Source organism: Mesitornis unicolor, unplaced genomic scaffold (assembly GCF_000695765.1).
Source record: "Mesitornis unicolor isolate BGI_N332 unplaced genomic scaffold, ASM69576v1 scaffold37271, whole genome shotgun sequence".
NCBI lineage: Eukaryota > Metazoa > Chordata > Aves > Mesitornithiformes > Mesitornithidae > Mesitornis > Mesitornis unicolor.
In genome coordinates this window covers 3,823-23,772 of record NW_010165080.1, presented here as the reverse complement: position 1 = coordinate 23,772, position 19,950 = coordinate 3,823, and the positions used below count along the sequence as shown (strand labels likewise).

Sequence of the window (19,950 nt, the reverse complement as noted above, 5' to 3'; positions counted from 1 at the left end):
CTTTAAGCAGATGTTTTTAGCCTAAAGGCTATCGTGTTTTCTCATATTTTTTGGTTCTCCAGTTTTTCTTTCTGATGGCAAATGCTATGTCTGCTGTACTTCTTTGATGGCTTTTTTCCCCTACTTATGTCCATTTTAGTTTTTTAAACATGGTAATCAAAAGTAGGTTCAAGGTTTCACCAGTGCCAGATAGTGTGAAATCTGTGTCTGAACTATGGCTCTCCTGTTAAACACCCAGAATGATATTTATCTAGTCATTTTGTTAACACACGTAACTTAGGCAAAGATTTATAAACTTCCATGAAAGTTAAAAACTGTTGATTCCATTCAGGAGCACTAAAACAGGAGCTACAGTGCCTTTTTGCTCAATGAATACTTCCAGCTACCTTCCCCCCCTGGCCTAACCTGCCCTGTTTGTGTCTCCCCAGCTGCAGCACCCGAGCGCGGAGGTGAGGGAGTTCGCCTGTGCCAGCATTTCCAGGCTGTTGCAGCAGCAGCACGTCATCCCAGCCTTTCTGCAGAGAGATGTGGTCCGGTGTTTGGGACCACTGTTGATGGATCACAGTTTAGCTGTTCGAGAGACAGCCGCGGGTGCTCTCCGGTAAGCAATTGTTAATGCTCAGAGTCTGAATGAGGTGCTCTTGGCACGGTAAAGAAAAGAGTGGGGTTTTGTTTCTAAAAGTCATGAACTTAAGTGCCAGCCTCTCTTGCTTCAGCTGCATTTTGCGTAAGTATGCCTACATCAGTTGAACTCTCTGAGAAAGGGGCTCTTCTGGCTGCAGTAGGCTGCCATGAGGCTTTAATGTCAGGACCAGGGTTTAAGTTAGTTACTAGCATTTTGTCTAGTTCCAGTGGAATGCGCTGCTTTCTGTCCTTAAGCAGGGAAAAAAAAGAGCCCCAGTCATGTGAAGAAATACAGAGAATTTAAGTATGGCATTTTGTGTCTTGATAACACGGTTGGAGCAGTGGGTTTGTTAGAGAATGCACATAGCTGGCTTTTGGAGAAACTTGTAAATTTTGAACAGCATCATTTTGTCTTGGTGTTCAGTGGTCAAACCTATAGCTTGCTTTATTTGTACAAAAATGTAATGCTAATACTTGATAACATTTATGTTGTATCTTACACTGAGTGTTATCTGACAGAAGTAATGTTTTAGTACAGATAATCTTTCTAGTTATTCCAGACAGGTAAGTGAAAATATTCTTTTTCCTAACACCAAAGTTGTTGTTTTATGTTAGGAAGGTGGAAGACAAGAGTTCCTGATTAAGCAGATTGATTTTACAGCAGTGAGTACCGTAACCTTTAGAGAAGAATACCAAATACATTGTTTTTTTGAAGTATTCCTGGAAAGTACTGTATCTGACCTAAAGCATTTACTTTTTTTTCTCCCCAGAAATCTGAGCGCTTGTGGAGGATTTGACGTCTGTGATGACATGGTGACAAAAGACATCATGACACCCCTTGTTGCACTGCTGAAAGAGGTGTGTTTCCTTTTATTCTGGTTTAAAAACTGATCTAGCCATTGAATTATCCCATTTTCAAAAATAGTTCAATTTTTGTAGCTATTATCAAGATAAGATATTTGAAAGATCTTTTAAAAGAATGTTTCAGTAGGTTTAATAGTACAAAAATTATTCCACTTGATCTCTGCCGCATGGCCTCCTAACATAGGTCCATGGTGAGATTTGCTGCCTAAGATCATCTTTGCATAAATGGTCTGGAGATTTCGGGTCTGGAACATTGGTCAAGACACGTCTGTTCTGTCAGTCACGATCCACCTCCTACATTTATGTTGCCACATTATTCTAGTGAGGTTGTTTTGGTAAACAATTTCGTCTGAATGGAAGCTTGGATTTACAGATGGGTAGTTGCTGCTATTGTAGAATAATCCGTACTGAATACCTGTTCTTCGTTTGGTCCAGGTGTTGCAGTGCAGTTTGGAAATTGCATTGAATTCTGTCACCTGCTGTCTTTGTATGAGCAGCCTTGAGCAATACCATCATTTTCTGTATGTTTCTTTCCCATTTTAAAATATAGGTAATAGCATTATTGTAAAGCACAGCAAAATATTAGCTGAATTAATCTTTGTGATTAGAAAGAACTGTTGAAAATTGTATACAGACTGTATTAGCAAGAAGCAGCACTTCAGGTTCTAAAACTGCTAAGTATTTCTTTATTTAAAGAAATGCTTCTGAAGACTATTGAACGCAAAACAAGTAGTGCAGGAGTCTTCTCCAAGAGAGAAAGATTATCAGTGATTTAATTCCATTGTGGCCCAGTGTTCACATAGAATAGGAAAGTAGTCAGGTTTTTTGGTAATAAACACTTCATGAGAGATCTCTCCATTCATTCTGCTGCTAATGTTTTAAGTTTCTGCTTTTCTCTTTGCTTGTCTGTTTCCCAACTGCGGTTCTCTTGTTTGGTTCTAGTGTAGCACTGGACTCGATGCTGACCAGCTCTCCCCAAAGAAATGCAGAGAGATGAACAAAAATTACATTGAAGACATAGCCAATGAGGCTATTAATTTGCTGTGGAATGTATGGTGAGTGCTGTGTAAACACTGGCCTTTTACAAGAGGTTAAATTATTCCTGAAAAAGAGCATGGCAACTGAGGCAGAAAAGAAATTACTGTCTTTGCGTGGGAAAACGTATTCAGTTGCTGATTCTGACTTCTGATTGTGTGGCCGCTATGTCTGCTTTGCTTAATAAATGGCAAGCCATTCTCTGATCTGAAATACAAGTTTGTCTTCTACCATAAATTACTTTGGGAAGTGATGGATTCTAAAAGTGCACCAAGTTAGTCATGAGTTTTAGGAGAGTGACATAATTTTTTTTCCTACTGGTTGTTTTATTCTAATTTCCAGTAGTTTTCTGAATGTGACCTGTCATAGTCTCCTGTACAGTTTGGGTTGTGGGGTGTTGCGTACAGTTCCTGTAGATCCTTATTGTGAAAATTAAATTCTGCTCAGTGGACTCAGTGCTCTGGGAACATGAGGAGTTTTTGTACTACTTCCTCTGTAGGTCATCCCAAAAGTTAATATTAAATGTACAAACTATGTGTTAGTGACTGAAGCAGTGATACAAATCTACTTAATTATGTGAGAAAGAATGTAAGTTGTTCAATTAGTAGTTTGTATTGAGAGCACCAGGTGAAGGAAGAGAAATGGCAACACTACAAATGCAGAAATGGCTATACACATTGAAGTGATACAAGCCTGTTCTGAAAGCTCTCCTTGAATTTTGTGTTTATTTTCATTTTGTAACAGCCTCATGTCATTGTACTGCTTTGGTCCATGCAGAGTTTTGCGTTGTACTGTACAGTATTCCTGTGGAGCTGCCTCTGTGTCTATGTGTGTGGTGTGGCTGCTGGCTTAAGGCTGTATTTGTAAATTGTTTTGGTTTTTTATAGGGATTGGGATTTAGAGCAGTACAGAAACTGCTTCCTCAGCACCTTACACAGAATACATGACCCTTTGTAACTCTGACTCAACAACGTTTTGTGTTCATTTTTTCCCCTGTTTATGTAGACATAAGTCTTTGCAACAGGAACAATGATGATAGAGTGTTCTATGGGTCACTTCTGTGTTTTGAACTTTGTGGCAGTGACTGTGAATTGCTGACTTCATTGATAAGTTTGGTGCTGATAAATTTGGGGCTGGCATTTGTGTTGAGACATAGTATTTTCAAAAGTAAATTTTTGAAGACCCTTGTAGCTAGTTAGGTCTCATGCTTCTTTCAGTTTGAATTTGTCTTGTACCAATATATTAGTATTAGAAAGGGAGCAGCTGTGAAAACTTGAAGAAACACAAATCCCACTGTTAAAAAATTAATGTCACGTTTAGCGTTGATTTAGCACGCATTTCTGGATGTTAAGAGCAGTAATTTTCCGGAGTAAGTCAGTATTGATGACACCAGCTCGCTCTGCTGTTACTGCGTTTGCGATGAAGACTACCATGGCTGCAGAAAGCCCTGCGCTGGCTTGTAGCCCGTGGCCATGAGCTGCCTTTCTCGCTCTGGCTGGCTCTGTCCGCATGAGGCTGTACTTGGGCTCCCACGTAAACTCCCAAACGCTGCATGTGAGGAAGCAGCTGCAGAAGCCAGGGCAGTGCAGCGTCTCTTTCTCCATTTTAGATAGAGTTGATCATAACCTTGACAACAAAGGATAGCGCTTTGACTAACGCGTGATTCTTAGGTAGGTTTTAAAAACGTGCGTAGTAGTAAGTGCATGTTACTTAAAGTGTTGTTACAGTAATCTTTTTCTGGGAAAAGTTTTATTAATTGTTTTTGTGCATTAGTGAATGCAACAATACTGCAGTACATATATTCAATAAAGAAGGATGTCTGGAGGCTGTGTTACATTACGTGAAGAAATTTTCCACGAATGTGGATCTGGCGATTTCAGTAGGTAAGTAGTAAAAAGAGAAGATAAGGATTTACAGATGCTTTTTTTTCTTTCCCTTTACTATAGGAATGTAACACTGATGTCACATATATTGAATAACACACCTGCCTTAGCATTACTTAAACTTTACCTTTAATAGAAGACTTTTAATTCCTTTCTGAACAGCACATCATTCAGAAGTTGACATCTGTTGTGCTTGTTTTCAGTCCAAAGAAGAATGCCTTATTTGTGGTTACATGGGATGAAAAATTTTGGGGAAAGGAAACTGTAGACAGAGGCTGGTTTTCGTTTTGTTTTCTGATTTTGGTAATGAAGGGTTTAATTTGTAGAGCAAAGGACATAGCCCATTGACAATAAAAACCAACCCCAAACAATTCCTATCACTTTTGACATGGTTTTGTTAGTAGTATTGTTATTCTAGTCTTGTAATGGTCTTAGAGGTGTATGCGCTGGCCACATTCCTTGGTATTGTCCCTAGGCAGTATACGATAGAGAAATTGAATTCCGAGTAGCTGAAATGAATACAGCTCATGCCGTGCCTGATGTGGTACTGTCCTCACCTGCTCTATGGACAGGTTTGCCATGGAATGTCTTTTAATGTAAAACACAGCTTGTGAAGAACAGTGTCACTCCATTGCAACATGATGCTGCAGGAAAGGTTTTTTCCTGTGTCTGTTTCATTCCTCCAGCTTTCAGGAAGATAATGCTTTCTCATTAAGCGAAGGAAAGCTACTCTTGAGTTTGTTAACTATCTTTGCTGTTGTCGTTTGCTGCAGCAAACTGCTTGCAGGCAGTGACAGAAGATAATCCAGATCTCCTTTCTTCATTTAATGCTTCTGCACAACAAGTATTGGAAACGGTGATGTTGTGTCCGGAGAGCACGATGAAGCACGTCTTGCTGAGAACACTGATAGCAGGTAGGGTGCTCAAGGGCTTCAGTGCTTTGTGACCGGGAGTCTGGCAGGTAAAGGAGGGTGGGAAGAAAAGAAGGCTTTGTCTTCTCTGCTATGGTCTGGACATCTGAGCATCAAAGCCTGCATAGATGGTTCAGAAGGTTATTTCTGCCTTTTGGGGTTGTTTTTTGGAGTGACCAGGTATTTTTAACTAGTTTTAAAACTGTCTTAAGTGCTTGGTTCTGAATTCAGTACTTGCTCAGTGTGGTAATCCATTTTAACTCTTCGTTTGGTTTTCAACAGTGAAATGAGCCAATAATAAGCAGTACAGGGATCATTTTCATCTTAATAGGTGTAGATTTTTATCTTGGGTCCTCTACCTAGCAGTCTTCTTCCTACCTCAAATGCTCATTCATGGTGATGATTTTTGATACTGGAGTGTAATAAATTCATTTTGAGAATGCTTAGAAAATGGTTAGCTCATGTGGATTTGTGATCGGAGGTAAAAAGTGTCACCCAGGTTGCTCCACATAAATATTACATGCTGAAGTTTACTTGAGCTTTAGATGTGGGTATAACATAGTTACTAGATGAATATATGAAATGCTAAAGAGAAAAAAATACAACTTTGTGGAGAAAAGACTTGAATATTCATACTGAAATATAAGCAATGAGTATTTCTAGTGAAGGCTGTGACCTTAGAAAATACATGACTAGTACAGAGCTGGGAATTGAGTATTGTAATAATTTTATATTTAAAATACCTTCTATTTAGGCACTGTCTGGAATATCAAGGATACCATTCCGCCAGGCAGCCTGGGAAGCACGGTTAATGCAATCCTGAAGATTTTTTCAGAATCATTAGCAATAGATGCTGGTGAAACAATTATTCGTATGAATGAAGCTGAAAAAAACAGGTTAAAACTTGCTGTGGAGGGAGAAACGGAGGAAAACATGAGTGATACTATAAACAACTGTGTTTTGGGTGAAGATGATGACATGGAAGAAATACCAAAAGGAAAACTCAGAAGAGAAAATGACATTTCAGATCTACTTCCAGTAAGTATGGTTCCTGGTTCTTGGACAGCCTAGCGCATTTGGCTGGGCAGCTGATGTGTCTTGACTCAGAATGAGCCCGAGTAAACTACCTACAAGTGTTACTGATCCAAATAGTGTGACTGTTTTAGCTAAAATCTTCACAGATGAGCATGGAGAATTTCGGCACAACTCATTCCTGTGTAGTCAAGTGGCACAGCACATTAGAAAGCCCATTTCCATTTTCTTTCCCCTGGCGGAAGGCACAGGCTGATCTGACACTTCTCCCTGTGACCACTGCAGGAAGTTCTGATTTCTGCGTAAGGCGAGTGAGATCTTTATGGTTGTAACCACTCAGTCATAAGCAGAGATGGCTCAGACATTAACAAATGCGTTCACTAGTGCATCGATGAAAAGAATAACAGAAATAGATGTTTCTGTTTGGGCTTTAGCTACCATTAGGTAATCTTTTCTGTTACAACTTAAAGGTAAAACTTGTTCTTAAACACTCAACAGGAAGATCATAGAAAATGCCTCTTGCTTTTGTGAGCTTCTTTTTTGAGTTTTGGTGTAGGATGAGAAGAGGAAGTGGCTGGATTGTATTTTTAACTGTCAGCTTAGGTCTTTAAATTGCACTGAAATATTTTACAAAATTAAATTTGATTCATGTTTTTATTTTTCAGTCTGATAAATGGGAACTGAAAGAAGTGACAGCTCTACTGATGGCTCAGCAGACTGCCCTGGAAATCATTGTTAATATGTGCTGCAGTGAAGGTTCGTAGGAATCTCTTTCATTGCAAGTGTTGTGTTGCCTTTTGGAATGAGGCGTGTTTAGTTTGCTGTTTGGTGATCTTAGCTTTTAAGAGTGAATGCATATAGACTTACTGTCCCTGGTACCCTCATTTAGAGGACAGATGGGATTGATTGTAAGTTCTGTTACTAATTCAAGTGAGTTTTTTTCTCATTTAAGTAATTTCTATTGCTTATGTACTTTTTTGCCTGGTTCTACATATGCCAACATTTAACAACAAAAAAACCCCAAATGTGCAAAAGATGTATTTCCTAAGAAGTGTTACAGTGAATTATTTGCTCAGTTAGAGCAGAGTCTGAATGTTCATCTGATACAATAAGGGTGTGAATCTTCTTGCAGCACCTGGGCATCAGGTTTTTTTAAGCAGATAAATCTTGTAGTTTTTGATTTACTTTGATACCACAGGTGTTGCAAAAGGAGGAGGAGAGACAGCTTTTGCATGCAACTCTGGCAACAATGCAGATTTAGGCTGTTCAGAGCTCAGCCTTTTCTGTTCTTTTAGAGGAGAAAGAAAGGCTGCTGTTGGTGGGGAGTAGGAAATAGATGGTCTTCATCTTCTGTGACCTCTGATACTCAGTTTTGATAGCTTTTCTCCTAATCTTCTGGAAAACAAGCGATTCTGAAATTAGTTTAAAAAAAACCGGAATGACCAAACAAAACAAACACCCCCACCCCAAAACCCAAAAACTGCTACTTCAGTTTGTGAGCCTGATGCAAAAGTGATCGTGTACGAGAGAAGTTTCTGAGTAAATCTTTCAGGTTTTAATAAAATTCACAGTAATACTCAGATATTCCCAATGGTGATTTTTTTTCTCTTGCAGCGCAAGGAGATTCTGCACCTAGTATATGAAGCTCCTTTCATAACTGCATTTCTCATCTAATGAGCTGTAATTCATAAGCTCTCTCCTTTAATTGAAAAATCTCTTGTGGATAAGCTGCATGTTCTGCCGTTCACTCAGTGTAATGTAAGGTTGAATATGTTGTATTTCGCTACAGTACTTTACCTGTTCATGTGCAGACAGAAACAGAGTCTGTAGAAATTAAGAGGAATCCAGAGGCAGCTGTTCATTTAATTTTCAAGTTATTTGAGGACTAAAATAGCTTTAGTCATTATCCTGAGTTCATGGAATCACTCAGCTTACCACAGAACGAGGGAAATAACCAAGCTGGCAAGGGACGCGTTTCACTGCACGCTGGCCAGTGTTTGGAAGCAGCAGAGCGCTCTCCCCTTGACGGGGATGTGGGAAGGAATCCAGGAGGCTCCAGTGTTGTTGCCAGTCCATAGCTTGTGGGTTACCAGCACTGGTGAAGATGGGATTGCCTTTGGAATTGCCTCTGGGTTTCCAAGAACGTTACAAGAAACCTGATCTCAGTTACGGGCTAATGCTGTAGAGCCTGGCTCCTGCTCTGCCCTGTCGCTTGCTGTGAACATACAACTGCTGTCTCTGTTGTTGCTGAATTGCATGGTCAGCTTATATAGTTATCGTTTATTTTTGAAAGGAGAGTTTTCTTTTCTTTGCTTTGTAAAGATGCAGGTGGATTTTTTTGTTGTTGTTTTTTTTTGTTTGTTTTTTTTAGAAGAGGGAAGAGACTGAGGAAAGGGGGATGTCTGCTTTGTTTTCATGCTTGTTGCTACTGTGGGCTGGTAAAGCATAAAAGACAACTGTTTTCTTATGCAAAGGCTATTAATGCCAGCATATTATGGCTGTAGAATTAATTGGATATTACCATATGCAAAAGAAGATGCCCATGTCATCAAGTTGCCACAGCCTGATGAGTTACTTTGCATCGGATAAACAGTAGTCATCACCTTCCAATCAATTCTTAAACTGCTTCTGCTCGGTGCAAGTGGAATACGTTCATTTAGACCTTTTTTGCTGTATTTTAAGCAAATTAGTTTACGATTTGCCACAGGAAAAGTACATGGCTGTTACTGTAGTTACTGCAGTACCTGGATCTCACATGAATCTGTTGTCAGACAAAATTATTTGGATATGAAGATAATTTTTCTTTCCAGTAGTTAAATTTCCCGACCTATGTATGCAGGCAGAGCTTTCATCTGTCAGTGAGAAGGATCAGTCCAACCTGTAGACTTGAGACTTGCGTAAACACCAGTGTCACACGAGTTAAAATATAACCAGCTTTAAAACAACTTCAGATAAATCAGTGTAAACCCTGTGGATGTAGGTATATCAGTTTAAATATAAATGGTGGACTTAGCTTGTGCTTGTCAGGCCAAGTATACCTCTAGCCATGGACAGATTATTCACTTTCCAGTAGCTGTGCCCATTGGTAATACTACCTCAACCCTGCTTGCCATGCCTGCCCTTACAGATCTGCTAGTAGAGTAAATCATGTAAATATAAACCTAGTTCAGGTTTATTATTGTATTCAAGAGCCTATTATTAGATTTATTTTTATTATTATATTCATTTTTAAATTTATATTTAATTTACTTAAAATACGTTGTCTGAAATGGCTAAGAGAGAGGATCTGGCTTGCTTTGGCTTGTTTTGCTGTTGTAATTTCCTTGGAACTGGCCTTGCTGTAGAGACAGGAACATCTTCATCCAGCTCTGTCACTGCCCAGTCAGAGAACAGCTGTCTTCAGTATTGCCAGAGAGCAGTTGCCTCAAACTGATTGCAGTTAAGTTAAACTGGTGTATTTGCATGCTTGAATCTACCTCGAGGAATAAAATCGTACAGTCCAAGCTAGAATCTTAATACATGCTTTAAGAAATGTTTTTTCTTTACCTTTTTTTGATATCTTTAAGTGAAGCATCGTTATTATCAGAGAATGAAGTACCTGTGTATGAAGGCCCTCTCTCATAAGAATACTTGGTGCCTGAGTGAATGTGAAATAATTTTTTTAAATAAAGCAATTTAAACAACAGTAGTACAATATTTAGAACTGTGGCTTAATGGTACTTGGTTTTTTTGGGCTTCATTAGGGCCCAAGAGCTTAAAGACTCCTAAACCAAGAGCTGGAGCCAAGTGTAGTTGAGTAGCAGGATACCTACTGCGTGAGTGCTGTCACATTCGCAGGTCTGGTCTGTCTTCTGTTCTCAGACTCCTCTGATGATGAATGGGAGGAGCTCTCCAGCAGTGATGAGAGTGATTTGTTTATGGAGAACTCGTACAACGAGGGGCGTGGGCTGCTCTTGTCACCTCTGTGCCTCTCTGATGAGGTTAACTCAGCGTTTCTGAACAACCTCATTCCAAAGAAGGTATTGTCTTTTATTTTATTTCCAACACATGGTACAGTCTTTCCCTCGCGCCTGATTTGTATCCAAGGTTAGGCAGGCAATTATCCCAATAAATCTGGAGAAAAGGAACATTTTAAAAATTGCTTTAGCTTCACGTTTTTTTGGCTTAGAGGTGGAGCATCATCACATGAGCTAAAGGATTTCTTTGTCTAAGGGAGAATAGCAGGTTCACATGTTTCAGAAATCCAGTGGGTTTTTTTTAATTTTGCTTTTCCAAAATACAAAGGGTATTATTCCTTGATTTGGACATGAAAAACATGGCCTGCGAAAAAGAAAGGAAACATGAGTAGAAGCGTGAGTGCCACATTTCCATGTTAGCTAAGTGAGGTGAAAGTAACCTATGTGAATGGCAACAGTCAGCACAAAAGTAGCGCAAGTTCCTCTTTCCCCCTGTATTATCCATAGTGTCTGGAGTACAACATTTGACACAGACAAGAATTGAGATGTTCTTGTTTCAGAGTTGTTTTGCTCATCCTTATTTGGAGTTGTGAAGGTGAAGTTCACCATTTGAAGCAGTTATGATACTAGTTCAGTTGCGAGGTAGAGTTCTGACCCAAGACATCAAGGTGCAAATGAAAACATTGAAGGCTTTTTGTACTTAATAGCAAACAGTCTAAATTTAATGGCAAGGGCTTTTAGACTTGGAGCTATCTGAAAATTCTGTAGCTGAATCTGTCAGAAGAAACATTTAAATAAAAAAGAATAGCAGAGACCTAGAAAATCACCTTTTTTCAGTACAGTTGGATACTTAAAAATTGCTACGCTAAACCCAGTGTATTATTGCACCATTTGAGTGATTGAGGAAGATTCTGGCATTTTTAGTGGGCGAGACAATTGCTCTTGGAAAGCTTTGAATTATGTAGTTTTACATATCTGTTTGGCATTAGGCTAAAATTTCAGTCTTTCCCCCGAATGCACACAGGGAAGAAAAGAAAAAAAAAAGCTTTATCGCTAAGTCTTTCTTTTTCCCCTCCCCAGATTCTTGAAAAAACTGCTTTTCCGAACAGTGTTGCTCTAGACATCTGTATGCGCAATCCGTCTTGGAAACCTTTAATTAAAAAGTAGGAATTTCATTGTCTCTCCTTACTATTTTTATGTGTATTCATTTGTTTTAGAACTCTTAGAAGGATTGTCCAGCTTTGAGTTGCTTTTAAGATCTGACCGATGGCAGATCTGATACATGCTTTTGAATAGAGAAATACAAATGTTTGTGTAAACTGCATACCGGATCACGGCCTTATTTAAGTCAAGATCCTTCTTTGTATTTTGACATCTCTTTTCAAAGTGATCTCTGCTGAGTGCACGTTTCGTTTCTTTGTTTCAGACTGAATGCGGTGCAGTGTAGAGCTCTGACGTGTCTTCATAGCATCTTGTTGGTGTCAGATGTGGATTGTCTTGGAGGAGCCTCAGCACTTCAGTCCCTCGCACAGCACCTCTCGCAGCTCATCTTTTCTAAAACGGGTAAGGTGCAAAGGAGACGTGCTGACCTATTTCATACAGATGTAAGGTAGCTATATATGTTAAGTTTTAATGCCACTTTACTACTTTTATTTACTTACAATTACTAGGTTACGTATTTACTTTTGTTTACTTACACTTTTATCCCTTTGGCCTTTCAAAATAAGAATACTGAATATTGGAAATGTGCTGCCAGAATGGTGTATCCTGATAAGATGTGTTTATCCAAATTACCTTTTGAGCACGTATACTGCTACTGCAAAAACACGCTTTACGTCTGCATGTGTGCAGATGTGCACAGAAAGTCACTACGTTCGTGGATGAGTCCTGCCCAGCTGTGAGACCAGAGGTCTTTCCTTGATCATATTTGTGATAATAGCATTTTTTTCATCAATCAGACAAGCCATGAAGAAGATGGGACATTTCCATTTTAAGCATGCAAACGTAGGCTAAATAGACATGTGGGAAAAGGGAATCTAGCCCAGTCTTTCACATTATTTTTTCTAGGAATCTTACAAAACTATGGCAAAGGTGGTTGTTGCAAAAATCTCCAGAATAGACATATTTATTACAGTAGGAAAGATAGCAGCCACCTTGACTCCAAGACATGCTTTATGCCTATAGTTGCATAGCTTTATTGAAAATGTATTTGTAATAAAATGTGCAAAGTTTTTATGACTACATATATACAGCTACTTAAATTCCTGGTACAGTGGCGTTTCGATCTCAATGGAGAGGGTGATAATTTTCATTTTTCTAAAAATAACTATTTTAGAATATCAGATATATCCTGGTAAACACTATAATGTATCCACCGTGGTTCCTCCAAGGCACATTATTTCATTGAGATACTGCAATGGTTTCCCCATAGATGTGGTGTGTGTACCATGGGGTACTCTGGTGTAGATACGCAGCAGTTAGTGTTTCCAGCTACCTCGTGTAATCTTATGCATCAGATCAGCAGCATTCCAGTAATGCAGTTGGACCATTTGCGCTGTGATCTCTCTGTTACTAACACTGGAGAAGCTGAACTGAGATTTAATTAGGAAAAAAAGTTCCAAGCTGATGATGTGGTTCCCTGACAGGCTGCGTCAGTCGGACTCTTCTGATAATCTGTTTTTGTTTTAAGGTCAGTGATGATGACTTTTCAAAACATAAGAGAGATTCTTAGAGGCTGGAGAAGCCTGCCAATTCTCAAATTGTCAGAAAACATTTTTCCTGAGAGAGATCTGTTGAAGTCTAGCATATGCATGGCTTTGTCATTTCTTGTCTCTTAGCTTGAGAAGCTCAGTTTTCTTTCCTTCCTTCAAGCGTTTTCATTTGTAGCCACAAATGCAGTGTATGTCGTTCTTATTTGCTGTAGTGCATAATATGACACTGCATTAAAGCTTGAAAACGCATCTGCCTGCAAAACACTTTTTTTCTCAATGGCATTAAAAGCATGGGATCAGCCTATGGGAACATATTACTGAGAGTGTAGGGCTCAAAAAACTAAAGTGCAGGAAATGAAATAAAAAATATTTGTCTCATGCTTGAAGAGCAAGGCTCGCAAGATTTCAGTCTACACGGTATGCTTTGCAATAGTCAGAAAGTTCTTAGATGAAACTGGAGAAGCGGGTGGCTGAAGATAGAGGGTGCTAATAAATTAGTTTAATGGCCCACATCCATTTTTGTTAACGTACTGTTTTTTTAATAATTAAATGCTACGTAATGGAGACTGCCAGATAGAGTTGATAACATACCAGCCTGTGGTTAGAAGGAATTCTGTGGTTTGCAGGGTGAAATCGAGGCACAAAGATCTCGTTGCTTACTTGGGAAAGGAGGAGATGTGCATGAAATGACCGAGAGTTTCTGCCTCTGGAGTAGACCAGGAAATAAGAACACATTAAAGGAAAATAAAAAGCTTCAAGAAATGCCTAACATGTATTGAAGATGGTGGCTGGCATTGATGAATTTGTAGTTAAACAAGAATAATGCAGTGAATTGTCCATTTCTGAAAGGTTATTAAACCACCAGAAAACATGGTTTTTATGGATTGGAAAGAGTCCAGTGTTCTTGGTGACTAAAAAGCCTGTGTCTTATGACAGAAGAAAGAAGTTAAAGTACACAGAGAGCTTTTGTAGCTCTCTCAGTTCATGTATTGCAGCCTCAATGTGATGGCAGTTTTCAGGCTCCTGTTCTGACGGCAGGGGTTTGTACCACGTGTTAGGTCTCACAAATGTCTTAACCAGGGATGTGCCTGTAAACGAGGACCAACTGTGGTCTAACCTACAGATGCAATTAATACTGAATTCAAACGAATCACTATGGTTACAACCTACAAAGACCAGTCTGAAAATGTAGCTCTTTCTGTTTGGGGTAGTACCTGGAGGAACAATTACGGATTATGGAATTTGTTTTTCTTTGCTTCTCATATCCTTCATCTTCCCATTTAACTTTTGACTCTGGGTTCAATTCTTTGACAGAACTCCCTACAGACACAGAATTCCTGGAAGCCATAACCAGCGCTTTGAGGGCTCTCCTGCAAACCATGGCATCAAAGAACATCTCCCAGGTAGAAGCTTTCAAACTCAAATGCTCTGCTGAGTTCAAATTCACGTGAGATTGTGCTGGAAAGTTTTGGAAACAAAACTGTTTAAATGAAGTTGTGAATTTCAGCAACTGTGTACACTGAAAGAACAGACTTAATAGATTTCACTCGTAATATTTTTCATGGACTTTACAGGAATACTTTTTTTATATATCTCCTCTTTAACGTGTAAACAGATTACAAGTTTTTCATCACCAAAACCGCAGTAAGCCACAGGTAGTGTCTCCAGGAGATGCATATAATGACAAGCATTTACTAAATTGGCATCTAGACATGTGGATTCTTTATTTCCTACTGTCATCTGGTTGAAGCTAGTTGTCCTGGTATCTTGGTTGGACATGAATTAGCAAGCTAACTACAGGAATGAAGCATTCGTTTGTTATGCAAGGTGTAATACTAGATGGTCTGCTGGTCCTTTCTGGCTTTAAAACTGAAAAATGAGCTTCTATCCTATAAGTAGTAATGACTTGGAAACAGCTATTGAGCTAGGTAAATTTGTGAAAATCCCTTTGGGCTCAGAACTTTTTCCTTTGGCTTCATGACAGCCTTGGTTATGTTCTGGAAGAAACATCTTAAGAAGCTGAAAGGGAGAGTTTGTTTTCTTGCTGATTACATTTTCAGAATTCATGTAGTTTTCATAATGCAAGACTCTGTTTCTCTGTTACAAATTCGCCTGTGTTCCATAAAAGCAAATTATCTAAATGTCATATTTGGATATTTCCATGAAAATGTAAAAATGTCTGTACTTTTTTTTTCCTACTTACTGAACAGTGCATGACTCCTGAGCAGCTATTGGCTTTATGTGAAGCAGGTATTCGCAGCAGCAATGCCAGTGTTAGAGTGAACGTAGTGAGCATCCTCGGAATTTCTGGCAGTGTGCTGGCAAAAGGACAAGATACAGCTGAAACACTAAAGGTGAAAAAGCAAACTTGGCACTGCAGGCCTAAAACAGTTTCGATACTTCTTTCAAATTTCTTAAGCATTAATGGAAAAATCAACTTTTCTCTCTCATTTCAGATGATTGGAAAGTTTCTTCTTGAGGTTGCTATGAAGGAATCTTCTCTTGTGGTAGCTGGGGAAGCCTTGGATGCACTTTTTGATGTCTTTGCAGATGGTAAAGAAGCAGAAAAGGCAGCGGTACAGATCAAGTTGCTTCCAGCACTGAAAGAATTTCAGCCAGTGTTCAAAATGAGGGTAGGCATCAAATGCAGCCAGCTCAGGGTTTCAACTCACGATGCGAGTTAAAGCTGGGAGATTTGGACTGCTAGATGAGAAAATTAAGCAGGAATGTATGGCTTTATAAGATGACCACTAAAAATAGAAGACAACAGATAACTGAATTCCTGATATTCCTCTTTAGAGGAAAGCAAATACGCTTACCTGGTGGTTCACGGAACCATCAGGGTAACAGCACAGCATCTGCAGTGCAACACCTGTATTACACCATCAGCATTATTGATGTCCACATCACTGTGTTGTTCTGAAACCCTTGTGGAAAAAAAAGAAACGCTGCAGAAGTTTCTGAAGGAGAACAGCTAAATTGGTGGGAGAGAAGTCCCTTCTGAAGTTACATTGACATCTTTTGGTCTATCTTGCTGTAGCTGCAGGTGGACTTTTTTGTTGTGTTGTTGGTTAATTAAAGTAGAACATGTATTCTACATTTTCAAGAATCACAAGGACAAAATTCTAAACTGTAATTTTAAGTAGATCCTTGTTTTAAGTAGAGAATGACTTCCAATGCATTGTTTCCTTAGTCAGATAAAGCCTGAGCAGTGACTTTCATAGTCTTAAAGCTAAGCACTATACACACAAAATACATACCTGCCGGTGCTACAGTTGTTCTGTTAGTCAGGTGTGCAAGGTCTTTCATACAAAGACCTGCAGAAAATAGTGTATATTTCAGATGTATGAGTGAAGTAGTATGGCAGTAGTAGTCTAGTCTTAGGCAGAGATGTGTTATACTACACTGACTTGCAGAAATAATTGCTGGCTCTGCATGCATACATGTGAACGTGTTGGCAGTTTTCAGAAGGCATGGGTAACATGCCTTAATAGAAGATGTATGTACAATTACTGTAAACTTTAGGTGATCTAATAGGAGAAACTTCTCCACTAGTATGTATTTTTTGGTTTTACAGATGCGAAAAGAAGGCAAAGGACAATATAGTACAGATCAACTGTGTGTTCTTGACAATGTGAAGATGAATTTGAGAAGATTCATTGCATATCAGGAGACACTAGGGAAAACCCCAACTTGAAACAGCGAGGAACTTTAAACTAAGGTTTCCCTTATTGAATAATGTTTTTCAAAAAATATAACTGTTTTGAACTTCTAAAATTTATTGAGCAGAGCAGTTTTGCTTTCATGTTAATACAGCATTTTTGACGTTCAGTATTTTTATACTTCTGGGTTGATGCAATATGAAAGTCACATTGGCATACAAAAAAACCCCATAACATACTTTGAGATTAAATGTTAGCAGTGATAAGGATGTGCTCTTGCAGTCCTGAGATCTGTACACAGCACCACTGTCACTGTTCAGAAATCCTCACGTATCCTGGCGGAAAACTGTAATTGCACGAAAAAGTAATTTAGAGAATATTGTCATTTATGTGCCAGATCAAGAAAAAAAAAATTAAAAGCTCAAGATATTTTTCAGGGAATCGAGCAGTGGCAGAATGTTCATATTTGCTATTTGTTCTTATCTATTTCTAGAATTGCACAGGCACTTACAGCAACCTTCCCAAGAGAAGTGTGTGACAAGAGTGCAGATTACTGTCAGCACTTGGGTCTGTTACTTCACGAGGTTTATCAAACTGTTTCAGATTCATTTATGATAAATTCAATATGATAGCATTTTGCTGTGGAAATCGGTGTAAGAGGATCTGACGTTTATACACAACTCCCTGTATATATGCAGCTCCCTGTTTTCACTTTATTTTGATTGATATTTCTGAAAATCAAGTCTCCTGATACACTTTCTTCCATGTAATTCTACATGAGGATGAATTTGAATTCAGGGAAGTAGTAAACCTAATAAAAATATTTTTTTATACTGAGGTATTACCTAAAGTAAATTTATAATTGCTTAAAATATCTTTTTCAAATATTTGTGTTAGAGAGGTTTAAGCTGTAAAATAGAGAAACTATTTTCAAAGAATGTCCCTGGTTCGTGACGATTGCATGTGAACTTCCATATATCAAAAACTTCAGGTTTGTTTCTTTGAATGAGATCCTCTCATGCACCCTTTTTTAAGGGGAAAAAAACCCATCACTAAACACAAAAGCCTTTTGTTATGCTGAGTTTTTGAAATGGGACCTTTTTTCCCCCTCCTCTCTTAACATGTTGCCTTAGCACAGGCACCTAGTTTTTGGCAAAATTTTGCCCACGATGTTAGGTATGAAATGACGAAGAGCAAATTTGCTTGGTTTGTTAGATTTCAGTCTCTTAGATTGGAAAGCAGGCCCAGGAACTGACCGGGTAGCTTGGAAATGACTGACTTTATGCAGTCCTGACACGGTATTTTGTCAAATGCACGAGAAAGTGAAAAATTAGTTTAAGCAGCTCTACTGCCTGGAAGTCCTGTTACTGCCATCACTGTACGGGTGTTGGATATGATGTGATGCCTGCTAATCAAATGAGTGAGGGAGAGTGTGGGATGGAGAGGGCTCAAGGGCCATTGAGCCTGGCCTGGAGAAGTCCTGAGGAGCACGGAGTGGCTGAAAGGTTATCCTGGGATTTGGCAGCAAAGGGGCTGGAGTGGAACAGCTGAGGAAAGAGGAGCCTGCTGGATTATGGCATAAGACTGCTCAGTGCCTGGATTTTAATCCCAGTGTTAGTTGTACTTGCTGAACACTGAGCATAGTATATAATATTAGCCTGATAAAAGGCATTCATATTTGTTTGGAGCATGTTAAAGGACTTTCCTGCAGGAAGTTCTGCTCTTGTTTTCTGCATGCTACATTGAATTGCAGGATGATCTAGGTTGGTAAGGATCTCTGGAGGTCTCTTAGCCCAATCCTCTGCTCAGAGCAGGACTTTGGAGTCAAGATAGGCTCTGCTAGGTCTTGAGCATCTTCCAAGCATGGAAATCCCACAACTCTGGACAGCTTTTTCCATTGCTCCACTGTCCTCACTGTGAACACTTTATTTTTTTTTTTCTCCCTTCTTTTCCCCCTTGTACCTAGTAGGACAACCCCCTGCTGTAGATTGTGCCTCTTTGACTGTATGCCACCAAGAAGAGTCTGCCTCAGTCTCCTTTTATAACCCCATTTGGTAGTTGAAAACAACAATTATGTCCCCTTGTTCTCCAGGCCAAATAAATGCAGCTCCCTTAGCCCTTCCTTTTCCATCACATGTTCTAGCCCTCTAACCATCTTGGTGGCCTTCTGCTTGACCTGCCCTACTGTGTCTTGTACTGGAGGGCCCAAAACTGGACACAGCACTCCAGATGTGATCTCAGGAGTGCTGAATGGAGGGAAGTAATCAGTTTTCTTGACCTGCTGGCCGTGGCTTCCACTAATGCAGCTTGTTATTTGTTAGCCATCACCAGTGCAAGGGTGCACTCCTGACTTCTCTTCAGTTACTGCCCACCAGGACCCTTAGGTTCTTCTCCCCAAAGGCGTTTCTTTGGTCATTCAGGCAAGAGCCTGCTCTGTTTCATAGGATTACTCTGTCCCAGATGTTGGACTTTGTAGCAGTCAGAATCTGGTTCCTTTAGACTGTTAAAACAACGAAGAATTTTATTCTTTAGTTCAGGGTTTTTTAACGTTACTAATGGAAAGAAACATTTAATCTTCAAATATTAATCTGAAAGTTGCAGCTAAATATCTAGAAGATAGAGTATCCACTAGAAAACCTAGTTTCTGCAATATGATCTACCAGACCCTAGGTTTTTTTTTCCCCTCAAGTGAAAAGACAGACTGTCATTTAGATTTTAAACTATTCCAGCAGTAGGAGTGCATGGATTTTTATTTTTGGTTATGCACTAATTGGTCAAATGTCTCAAAAAAAAATAAAATTGTGTCATAATAAGATGCTCCAGGGGGACCTTATAGTGACCTTCAAATACCTGAAAGGTGCCTATAAGAAATCTGGAGAAGAGCTGTTCACTAGGTCATGTAGTGATAGGACGAGGGGTGATGGTTTTAAACTAGAAAAGAGTAGATCTAGGTTGGATATTAGGAAAAAGTTCCTCAATATGAGGGTAGTAGATCACTGGAACAGATTGCCCAGAGAGGTGGTGGAGGCCCCATCCCTGGAGATATTCAAGGTCAGGCTGATGGGGCTCTGAGCAACCTGATCTGGTGACAGTGTCCCTGCTTACTGCAGGGGTTGGACTGGAGGAGCTTTAAAGGTCCCTTCCAACCCAATACATTCTATGATTCTAAGATAGGTGCATAGTACGAACCATGCAACTTATGGAAGTATATGATTTTTAGTGCTTAAGTGCTTTAGTGCTTAGTGCAAAAAGATTTGCTTCTGTCTCCTGGT

At 39.3% G+C, this 19,950-nt stretch overlaps 1 protein-coding gene across 1 annotated transcript; it reads left to right on the top strand.

Moving 5' to 3' along the window:
• The first annotated feature begins 431 nt into the window (after positions 1 to 431).
• Positions 432 to 16,980, top strand: HEATR3 (HEAT repeat containing 3). Its single transcript, XM_010194523.1, has 14 exons — positions 432 to 601; positions 1,395 to 1,482; positions 2,431 to 2,543; positions 4,297 to 4,406; positions 5,180 to 5,320; positions 6,072 to 6,355; positions 7,015 to 7,105; positions 10,211 to 10,368; positions 11,386 to 11,468; positions 11,732 to 11,868; positions 14,331 to 14,419; positions 15,227 to 15,370; positions 15,473 to 15,649; positions 16,594 to 16,980. The coding sequence occupies exons 1-14, from the start codon at positions 555 to 557 to the stop codon at positions 16,711 to 16,713; spliced, it is 1,782 nt and encodes a 593-aa protein (XP_010192825.1). The 5' UTR covers positions 432 to 554; the 3' UTR covers positions 16,714 to 16,980.
• Positions 16,981 to 19,950: the final 2,970 nt, after the last annotated feature.